At 43.6% G+C, this 10,987-nt stretch overlaps 2 protein-coding genes across 2 annotated transcripts; both read right to left on the reverse strand.

Annotated features, from left to right (window-relative positions):
- Positions 1–5,473: 5,473 nt before the first annotated feature.
- Positions 5,474–7,523, reverse strand: LOC115562568 (uncharacterized). Its single transcript, XM_030384303.2, has 2 exons — positions 6,610–7,523; positions 5,474–6,549 (listed from the first exon to the last, which is right to left on the reverse strand). The coding sequence occupies exons 1-2, from the start codon at positions 7,390–7,392 to the stop codon at positions 5,851–5,853; spliced, it is 1,482 nt and encodes a 493-aa protein (XP_030240163.1). The 5' UTR covers positions 7,393–7,523; the 3' UTR covers positions 5,474–5,850.
- A 93-nt stretch (positions 7,524–7,616) lies between these two features.
- Positions 7,617–9,268, reverse strand: LOC108650170 (uncharacterized). Its single transcript, XM_018099286.2, has 2 exons — positions 8,440–9,268; positions 7,617–8,380 (listed from the first exon to the last, which is right to left on the reverse strand). The coding sequence occupies exons 1-2, from the start codon at positions 9,214–9,216 to the stop codon at positions 7,682–7,684; spliced, it is 1,476 nt and encodes a 491-aa protein (XP_017954775.1). The 5' UTR covers positions 9,217–9,268; the 3' UTR covers positions 7,617–7,681.
- Between the last annotated feature and the right edge of the window lie 1,719 nt (positions 9,269–10,987).

Consider the following 10,987-nt stretch of genomic DNA (forward strand, 5'->3'; position numbering starts at 1 on the left):
AATTACATAAGTAATCATAATATATTTGACAAGCTGTTCAATATGGGAGAAATTTGATGAGCGTGGCAAATCAGCTGGAAAACAGATAATAAAAGGAACATTAATTTTAAATTCTTAAGCAGGAATGTTCCTCAATTATTCACATAATTATTCTGCTTCCAGTTGCATACTGTAATACAATACCCTATATACCCTACACAGCCAGTAATTCCAGAGTATTGCATATAAAAACTGCTGTACAGCATGTCAATAAACACGTAGCTAGGTATATTTGCATTCCATATGCTGCTGAAATTGCGCATACGCCGCCTGGTACGCCAGCAAAATAATTAAATGAGTGCAGAGGCAGATGGTTAAACAATGTTTGAAACAAAATATAAATATAAATTAAAAACATATATATAAAGTAAAAAAATATAAAAATATAAAAAATGAAAACTAATTTCGATCCTTTTATTATTATTATTATTATTTCTATTATTATTATTATTATTATTATTATTATTATTAATATGAATATTATTATTTTTATTATTATTAATATTATTATTATTATTTCTATTATTATTATTATTATTATTATTATTATTATTATTATTATTATTATTATTATTATTATTATTATTTTCATTCTTGCAATTTCTTTTATTATTACATTTTTATTTAGTTTATTAAATCTAAAACTAGCGCAATTTATTCAGTTCAAATTAAGCATACGCCCCGTATCAATAGCTGCCGAATATTGACGCAGAGTATGCCAAAAGCTACTTAACTCATTTAAGCAACATCTCAATGACTTAATCATTAACTATAATTAATGCATATACTTTAAATATATATATTTTAATTCACCGCATTCAAGCGACAATTTGTCACAAATTTGCATCAATTTACATTTAATATTTCTTTCAATCGGCTTTCCCATGCCGCTTATCGCTTTAGCCGCTGGCCGAGAAATTAAATCAAAGGGCATTCGATTCAATTTCGCGCTCTCCCGCCTCAATTCACACGCATCGCACAAAAATGGAAACAAAAAAGAAAACAGAATCGAGCGACCGCAGAAAATATTGTTGATAATTTGCGGTGCACTGAATTTGCAAATTAACTCAATTCAGTGCTGGCTCACGACTTTGAGCGGCACAAAAAACTATAAATTTTTGCATTCAATTATGAGTGCTTAAAGCGAGAGAACTTAAAGGGTTTCGCTCGAAAAGGATTCGAGAACTTTTGTCAGCTGTGTCACGTAGCCAGCCAGAGAGTAGAGTAGAATTAATAAGCCAACGGGTGGCACATTGCATATGCAATGTAAATGTGCCACATGTGGCACAAACGTAATCGTAATGCCATGCAGCAGCCACTCCTGCTACTCCTGCTGCAGCGCCAACATTTGCGACATTGTGTTAATGCGGCTTATGTGACAAGTCAGTTAATTACTCTCGCTGTTTTGTAAGCAGCGAAAAACTCCGTCAAGCTATGCGGCAAACAATGCGGAAAGCAAAATCTCCCCTTCTCTCTATCTCCCGCTCTGTCTATCTCCTTCTCTCGGTTCGCCTGCTGTGCTCGACTTGAAAATGCTTTCTAACCGCTGCTGCTGCTGCTGCTGTTGGTGTTATTGTAGTTGTTGTTGCTGTAATTGTTTGCTTTAGCAAATGTTGCACAATAACTGCTACACACACACACACACACACGCACTCACACTCACATAGTAGATACACTCACACAGCAATAGACATGTCAGCCCTTGTATTATGTTTATTTGTTTGTCAAGCTCTCGGCATATATATATAATTAAATCCAACATTAGTTGAAACACTTGAAGTGTATTTGACAGCTCTCTGACAATATTATTTGTGGAATTTGTGCCTGAAAGCCGAACTTACCCAAGAGCAATTCAAGCTAAAAGCGTTCGCTTCCACTCAATTGAATCGAGTCGCCAAACAGTCAAATAATTTAACATTCAACTCTGGGCTGGGAACATTTAGCATGCCTCGAGCGCTGCAGCGCCAGCTATGCGAGCCCAAATCAAAAGGAATTCCAGCGTGAAGCTTCTGAAAATTAAAACCTAAGGCCTCAACCAGAGCTCTTGGCCTTATGATTAAGTTAACAGACACCGGATGCCTTAAAGCCTTCTCACAATTTATCATGTTTTCAACTGCAATACGAGAGTGCCCCGTTCGAGTCTTGGGAGTGTTTCAAAAAAATGTCATAGGTCGTAGCTTGTCAGTCAGCGAAAGAGAGAGGGAGAGAGAGAGAGGGAGAGAGAGAGAGTGGGAAGAGAGGTGGGAGGGGAAAGGAGGCAACACAAACAACAATGTAATTTGTAAGCATGTCGTCGGCGGCAGCAGAGGCGGCGGGGCTGGTTACCCCCGTCTCCCTCTGACCCACGTAATTTACAAGTCAGACAGACTGACAGCAGCAATAACAACAACAATCATGGGCCGCCATAGTCAAGTGTGAGCGCTTGGGTCGTCGGCGCTTTAAAAACATAAACAGGACAGGCAAAAGGACAAATCCAGCCGCCGGCCAGCAAACAAAAATATCCGGAATAGAGCTGAAAATACAAAAAAAAAAAAGCAGAAAAAAATGAAAGAAGAATAAAACAAACTCCCCGCGCTAAACTCAAGCATAATCACATAATAAACAAGCGCGGCATGGCATGGGCGAAAAGGACACGCGCACACACATACACACACACACATGCGCACATTTTCCGGACATTTTAGGCACTCACGGGAAGCAGGAAACCAAAAACCAACGCGATAATAAATATGAGTTAAAGTGTAAAAAAAAGAGCCAGACCGCCAGCATCAAGATAAACAACAATAAAGCGAAAGGCTATATGCATGTAGTCTAATTCAGGCAAACACACACACACGAGCACACACACGCATACACACATGACAGCAGCTTAATGCTTGTAATTAAATGCGCCTCGACCGAGAATCTCACGAGTCGCAAACATTTTGTGGCTGCAGCATTTGAAAGGCGCACAAGTTCCGGACTTTTGGCGTCAAGGCCAAGCGGACAGGCGGACAGGCGGACAGACGGACGTACACAACTGTCAGTCAAAGAAACAGACACACACAAATGTTGCTCACTGCTGCTGTCGCTGCTCTAGTTGCTGTTAGTGTTGTTGTTGTTGTTATTGTTGTTGTCTGCTTTCACTTAGCTGCTTCTTGTTTTCCAGCCATTTGCACTGCTCTTTTGCGCTTAATTTCACTCAACTTGCTGCTGTCTGTGTGCGTGTGTGTGTGCGTGTGGGCTTTGTTTGTATGTTTGCGTGCTTGATATTAAATTTAATTTTTTGTTCATATTTATGAGCTGAGCTTATACAAATTTAATAGCCCAACTTTTTGGCCTATAGCTGATTCGCCCTGGACTTAGGGGTAGCAGCGCTGCATTTAATTTGATTTAAGGTCCACATTGAGATGGATAACCTGTAAATATATGTACATATACATCTCCGTCTCTCTCTCTAGAGTCAATAACTTTTGTATCATAAATATGCCTTAAGCGTACCCGCAGGGCTTGCCAAGCTTAAAATTATGAGAATTTTACTGCTTATGAATTTTTAAATGATTTGTGTGCCGTTCTACTAATTGTATTTCCTTATGTTTGCATATATATGTAAATAAGGTTCACTTTGGGATTACAATTTAATATTAATTTTAAGCAAATTTTCGTTTAAACTTTAGAATTTTACGTATATTTTAGGGATAGTATTATTCTTAATCTATATATTTTTAGATTAAGCAAATTAAATCATGATCATCTTTTAAATATAGTTTTATTTCCGCTTCCTCTCGCCAAGCAGTGAAATTGCATTTCATTTCTTTGCTTGCACTGCTTGCCGTCAAGCAGTTGCTTGGCTAGAAATCTCTAATAGACAACGTATTTCTTTGTGTTATTTCATCTCGTTTGTATCCTCTTCTCAGCCAACGAAATCACAAATTTATATGTTATAGTGTACACACACACACACACACATTCACAGACAGACAGTCAGTCTCTTTACGTAATCCTTTTTGTGGCAAATAGCAGCTGAACGTGCTGCTCTTGTTTGTTGCTCTGCTATGCGGCCGCTGTCTGGTTCCTCGCTTTATTTCGTTTTCTGTTTCGGTGGCAGCAAAAATGTTCAAATTCGTTTAGCGCGCTGCAAAGTTGCGCAAAAATTGTTTTTGCGGTACATATATTTATATACCATACATATACATAGATTATATATATAATTTAGTTGTTGTTGTAGCTGACGCTGCTGTTGTCTAAAACATTACAAACAAATTGAGTTTGGCTCGAATTATGCCTGGCCTTTAGCGTGCCAGACAACATGGCTCGCATGGCCAACGCTGCGCTAAACTTGGCCACGCCCAAGCGCCCCTAAAGTGACTACTGCAAACAGTTTCACTTTTGGACAGAGCACTCACACACTCACACACACACAGAGAGCCAGAGACACACCCATATACACGTTCACACCAACAGCCAAAAGTCATTTGAGCTGCTTTTTTCTGGCTCTACTCTTGTAATTTATGAGTTTGCGCCTCAAGTTGTGGGCCACGCGGTGGCAGCATGCACTTTCGTCCTTTCGCTCTGGACTGCAGCGGCTTATCGCCATTGTCTCTGCTGTGCCATGTAGCTGTTGCTGCTGTTGTTGTTGCTGTTGCTGTTGCCGGGCAGTTTATGAAAACTGCAGTGGCAAATGTTTGGCTTTGCTCTCGCTGCCTCACACACACACACGCACACACAAGCACGCACTGGCTGTCGTCCTCTTCGTCTCTTGTGCTGAGCGAGCACCCTGGAGTGCAATGTCCTTGTTTATGCGCCGACACTCTTTGCTGCTGCTGCTGCTTTTACTATTTCTGTTGCTGTTGCTGTTGCTGTGGCGCTTGATTGAATTGTGTCCTTGTCAGCGCATGTCCTGCAGCAGCCGGCTGGCAGCTCGTGTGCGTGTCAAACAACTTGCAGTTCACCTAGAAGTTTAATTAACTTTTTAGCTCAATTTCTAAACACGCTTTTCATTTCATTGCACGCTTTATTTTAACTTTCCAGTCTGAAAAGCCAAACCAACTAATCTCATATACAAATGTGTTTTCACACACTTTTGCTACAGTGCACAAAAGAACAAAAAACGAAAATATTGTGAATCACTGAACTTTGAATTTAAAAACCCAATTCCAAGAGGCTTTAAGCTAAATGTTAGGAAATCCTCTCTCTTTTGCAAAGGCAAATCCAGTTTCTGAGCAGCTATAATTATGTGTGTTTATATGGTGAGCGTAAGTGTGTGTGTGTGTGTGTGTGTGTGTGTGAACTGTCAAGTGACTTAAAATGACAGCAACAGCTTCTGACAGCTGCAAGCTAACGGTATTACATCTGACAGCTGGCGTCTGTTGTGGTTTATGTTAAAAGCCCACAACCCTCCTCCTCCTACACACACACACACACCCACTCCCACACACACACACACGCATGTATATTAATGTGCATGTGTGTCTTCTTAAGGATGCGCACAAATTTATGTTTATGTTAACAGAGTCGACCCATTCAAGTGGCAAACCAAAACAAGTAAGCAGCGTTTACAGCCGCAGCCACCAACCACGAGCCACGAGCCACCAGCCATAGTTCAGCCAAACCACCGCACCGCCACACCGCCGCCTTTCAGTGGAACCGCCCACCGTCTTTACACTGAATGCACTCATGTGCACGAGAGCGAGAATATTGTAACCGAACGCGAGTTTTGGTAGATAACACAGCGACAGCTACTCCATATCCAATGTCGACATCTACACTGAGCGAAAGTTCAAGCTGCGAGCGAAGCGAACGAACGAACTAATAATATCGAAACTGAAAATGTTATTCCTCTGGCTCCTCCTCCACTTTGGCCTTCTGTGCCTTGGCCTGCGGCTTCGTCTGCGCAGCGGCAAGTGCCTCAGCTGCAGCGGCTGCCTCCTGCTCAGCCTTGTGCTTCTCCTGCTCCTCCTGCAGGCGACGATTCATTTCGGCCGCATACTCCGCAAAGGTCAGGTTAATGTCAAACGGCGAACGCCTGTAGATATTTGCCGGTGTAAGGTTGTTCTGTATGGGCCAGAAGGCACCGTCATCATCGGGTCTATACGGCACCTGGCCATAGAGGCCACAGAACTCCTCCAGAGTATAATAGAACCGTGTTGAGGCCAATACTAGCTCTATGCGCTGTATTTCCGGCAGCCATTTTCGAAAGATATCCGTTGGCAACGTCTCTGAGATGGCAACAGTTAGGCGCTGCATTTGACTGAGCGGCTGGCTTCTCTGTTGCCCAAGACTCCCTTCGCTTTCACCCTCCATTTCGTCAAAATCAGTGCCCTCTGTTTGGAGAGACGAGTCCTGCTGAGACGAATCATGATCGATTGGCTCCATGCTCTCGCTGATCAGCGAGCATATGGTGAATAGCTTATCCTTGATAATCAAATGCTGTTTGCCCATCAGGTACTCGTCCGTGGGCGTCGAGGGCGGAAACTTTTCGTTGAGAAAGGCAGCTGGTATGCGCCTGAACATGAGCTGCCTAGTGTAGAGCTGGGTAGGGGCAAAGCTAACAGGGATATTCCGCACTTAAAGTATTCTGTTCGGACTCACCTCTTTGATGTGATCTTCAATATGGAAGACTCGATGATCTTTCCAGTATTCAGGAATTCGTTCCAAGAGCTTCGCGCAGAAGATGCCTATCATATCCTCGCAGCCTTCCAGCATCATCATGGTGTAGTCATTCATATAGAGCACCAGTCCACACAGGGGATCGTGAGAGTAGATCAATTCGCGACATTTTGCGTGAAGCTCCTGTAGCATTTCGGTAAAATAGTTGAAAACGTCCTTGGGCTGTTCGACTATTTCTGGTTCAACTTCCGTGTTATCTGTCTCTTGGTCGTCGTCCCCATATGAATACTCATTAAATCGAAATGTGTGGGTTAAGGTTTCAGTTTCGATTTCATCTTTTATTTTCACTGACGAGTGAGCCCCACCTGCAGGAATAGCAGGATCCTTGTTTACCTCCGGCACCTCTGTCGTCTCCGCCGCCTCCGGCACATTTGGCACATCCGGCATGGCCACTTCCGAGTAGTGCTGATCCTCCTCGGCCATGCCCTCAGCGGCGCGCATCGCATCTGATTCGAACTTGACCTCAGCTGCTTGCAGTTCACTGTCGCTCTTGGGCTCCACATTCTTGGCCAGTATGAAGATGCGCTGATAGAACACCGACGTGTTCATTTTCAGCAGCTTTTCGTCCACATACTCCACTAGGGACTTGCGCACCTGAAAGACCAGCGGACGCTTCAGCGTGAAGCAGGGGCGCCTCACACTCCGAAATTGTCCCGACTTGGGATTGAATGCTGAGGCTCGTCGCGTATTCCTAGAGCCACTCATATTGAGGACAACTCTGCTGTGTATAAGAGTGTATATGTTAAGCTATTTCCCCACAGGATTGTATTGTATGTGTCCACAGGATTGTATTGTATATGTGTTTGTAGTGTTGTCTAGTAACTGTAAAGCAAAATGGTTGCTAGGTTATGAACTGTTTATTATTGACTACGTAGAAATCAAGCAAGCCGAAACTAGTTTCAATTGGAAGTAGCTCAGGCAAACGGTAGATAAAAAGACAACTGAAATTTTATTAAAAAATTAAAAAACATAAACTAATAATATATGAAAAATATTATTCCTCTGGCTCCTCCTCCTCTTTTGGTTTCTGTGGCTTATCCTGTGACTGCGTCTGTGCCGCAGCATTTGCCTCAGCTTCAGCGGCTGCCTCTAGCTCAGCCTTGTGCTTCTCCTGCTCCTCCTGCAGGCGACGATTCATTTCGGCCGCATACTCCGCAAAGGTCAGGTTAATGTCAAACGGCGAACGCCTGTAGATGTTTGCCGGTGTAAAGTTGTTCTGTATGGGCCAGAAGGCACCGTCATCATCCGGTCTATACGGCACCTGGCCATAGAGGCCACAGAACTCCTCCAGCGTATAGTAGAACCGTGTCGAGGCCAATACTAGCTCGATGCGCTGTATTTCCGGCAACCATTTTCGAAAGATATCCGTTGGCAACGTCTCTGAGATGGCAACAGTTAGGCGCTGCATTTGACTGAGCGGCTGGCTTATTTGTTGCACCGTTTCTTCTTCGCTTTCACCCTCCACTTCGTCAATCTCAGTGCCCTCTGTTTTGAGAGATGCGTCCTGCTGGGACTTCGATAATTTGGGTGGATTCATACTCTCGCTGATCAGCGAGCATATGGTGAATAACTTTTCCTTGATGATCAAATGCTGTTTGCCCATTAAATACTCGTCCGTGGGCGTCGAAGGTGGAAACTTTTCATTGAGAAAGGCAGCTGGTATGCGCCTAAACACAAGCTGCCTAGTGTAGAGCTGGGTAGAGGCAGATTTATATATTTCGCTTTTCAAGTACTTCGTTGAGTTCGACTCACCTCTTTGATGTGATCTTCAATGTGAAAGACTCGATGATTTTGCCAGTATTCAGGAATACGTTCCAAGAGCTTCGCGCAGAAGATGCCTATCATATCCTCGCAGCTTTCCAGCATCATCATGGTGTAGTCATTCATATAGAGAACCAGTCCACACAGGGGATCGTGTGAGTAGATCAATTCGCGACATTTTGCGTGAAGCTCCTGTAGCATTTCGGTAAAATAGTTGAAAACGTCCTTGGGCTGTTCCACTATTTCTGGTTCAGGTTCAGCCTGCTCTTCGTCTTCTACAGCATCTCCCTCAACTTCTTCCTTATCGAACCGAAACGTGTGGGTTAGGGTTTCAGCTTCAGTTTCGACAAAATCTTTAATCTTAACTGACAGGTGAGCCCCAACGCCAGAGGCATGAGGCGTCTGGGCCGTCTCCGGCACTTCAGGCGTGGCCACCTCCGAGTAGTGTTGATCCTCATCCGCCATGCCCTCAGCTGTGAGCGCTGCATCTACGTCCACATTTGATTGAGCTAAGCCGGCCGTGACCTCTGCTGGTTGCAGCTCACTTTCGCGCTTCTGCTCCACATTCTTGGCCAATATGTAGATGCGCTGATAGAACACCGACGTGTTCATTTCCAGCAGATCCTCGTCAACATACTCCACTAGGGACTTGCGCACCTGAAAGACGAACGGACGCTTTAGCGTGTAACACGGATGCCTCACGCTGCGAGATAATCGCGGCTTGACAGCGATCGCCGAGGCTTGCCGCGTAGTCCGAGCACCAATCATATTAAGGACACTTCGAATAGGTAAAAATGCGAGCTATGGAGCACAACGAGGTCTCTATTTATTTGAAATGTTGTATAGTTTGTGGCAGGCAAAACGGTTGCTAGGTTATGAGCTGCTATAGAGCTGTATTAGGCATAGCAAACAAATAAAAGCAGAGAAACAACAAATATACATGAGATAATGGCGAGAGAGAGAGGGAGAGACACAGAGAGAGAACGACAGGAGAAGAACCTAAGGCACTGAGAGAGAGTGACATGGAGAGGGAGATAGCATTATACAGATGATATGATGCTAAGCTTTAACGAGCTTACTTTAAGCATTCTAGCAAGATTTATTCCCAGCTAGATTTCTCACAGTGTACATTTACCAAACTGTTATTATATGACACAGTCAATGTGTGTGTGTAAGTGTGTGTGTGTGTTTGTGTGTTTGTGTGTTTGTGTGTTGCTGTAGCTGCTGCCTCAATTATTATTATCACTCGCTTGAAATCCAAACGCTGTAACTGCCTTTTGCTTTTCAGCGAGTTAATTTATTCATGGCGCATTTATGAGCAACTACAACAAGGCCAAAGCAGAGGCAGCAGCAGCAGCAGGAGCAGGAGCACTGGCAATGGCAATGGCAATGGCAGCAACAATGTGTTGTAAACTTCTTCATCAGCATGCGCTCCCTCTCCGACTGCCTGTATCTCTATCTCTCTCTCTCTCTGTAGCCTCTCCCTCACTCTAACTTATTTACTGTCTAGCTCTTTTGAACAATCTGAAACACTTGGGCATACAGCATGCTGAAATGATAATGAGCGAAAATTGTTTTTTGACTCGCTCCCCAGGTGTTTTGTTTGCAGCACAAAAGCAAAATGTTTTGCATCAAAGAGCAAAGACTTGCCACCATTCAGGTGCTCAGCCTGAGCTTAATACGGCTCGGTTTCTGTAGCCGTTTAACATTTTAGTTTATTGGCCTGCCGAAGCTGCGCAGCAATTTCTAATGTTGTCTGCTGTCCTGGCGACGACATCTCTCTGTCTCTCTCTCTCTCTCTCTCTCTCTCAATGAGAGCTCTTTGAGCACAGAATTCTTAAAGTCAACTTAAAGTTACATTTGCCGAATCGAGTTTCACTTTCGAGCAGTCTCGCATCCGCCACGCCCATTTGTCGGCGACAAGCGCCAGCGTTGATTGCACCCAAGTTCTTAGTCAATATTTGTCAATTTCAATGAAATGAGAATTTGACATGCAAGCAAACATGCCGACAAACTACTCTGAGCCTCACTGCAATGCGATGCGATGCCATGCGATGCGATGCGATGACGTGCATCCTGTAACTGTGGCTTCAGCGGCCTCACGATCCACACAGCTCCTCTCCATATGCAAACAGAGTAGCTGGCCTTGGCCAGTATCCACTGGAAATGCGCTGGGCAACAGCCACACACACACAAGCACAGAGAGAGAGAGAGAGAGAGAGAGAGAGAAAGCCAGACCAATATAGAATACAAGCACGTGCACACAGTAAAGCCAAGCGGACATACACGAATAGGTAAATTAATTGCGATTTGTATGCAGTGGCATTTTTGTATGGCTAAGTGATTGATGGGCAGGTGCTGGCTGCAATGCCTGGGAGCAAAAACCAAATAAAAGAAGCCAACATAAAATAGATTTAAGAGACGACTGCAGCAGCTATAACAAACGAACGAGATATATGTCAAGCTGTGCGTTCATGAATCTGATATATGTTAAAGAAGATCGATGCAAAATACAAAGAGAATGACAGTGGAGAGAGAA

This window comes from Drosophila navojoa, chromosome 4 (genome assembly GCF_054131105.1).
Source record: "Drosophila navojoa isolate 15081-1374.11 chromosome 4, UAZ_NAV_1.0, whole genome shotgun sequence".
In the NCBI taxonomy this organism is placed as follows: domain Eukaryota; kingdom Metazoa; phylum Arthropoda; class Insecta; order Diptera; family Drosophilidae; genus Drosophila; species Drosophila navojoa.

Excerpts from the sequence above, each read along its gene's own strand:
- LOC115562568 (XM_030384303.2), bottom strand. The coding sequence starts at position 7,392 with ATGAGTGGCTCTAGGAATACGCGACGAGCCTCAGCATTCAATCCCAAG. Across the intron at positions 6,550-6,609 it reads TTGAAGATCACATCAAAGAG|CTCTACACTAGGCAGCTCAT; the intron begins GTGAGTCCGAAC and ends GCCCCTACCCAG.
- LOC108650170 (XM_018099286.2), bottom strand. The coding sequence starts at position 9,216 with ATGATTGGTGCTCGGACTACGCGGCAAGCCTCGGCGATCGCTGTCAAG. Across the intron at positions 8,381-8,439 it reads TTGAAGATCACATCAAAGAG|CTCTACACTAGGCAGCTTGT; the intron begins GTGAGTCGAACT and ends GCCTCTACCCAG.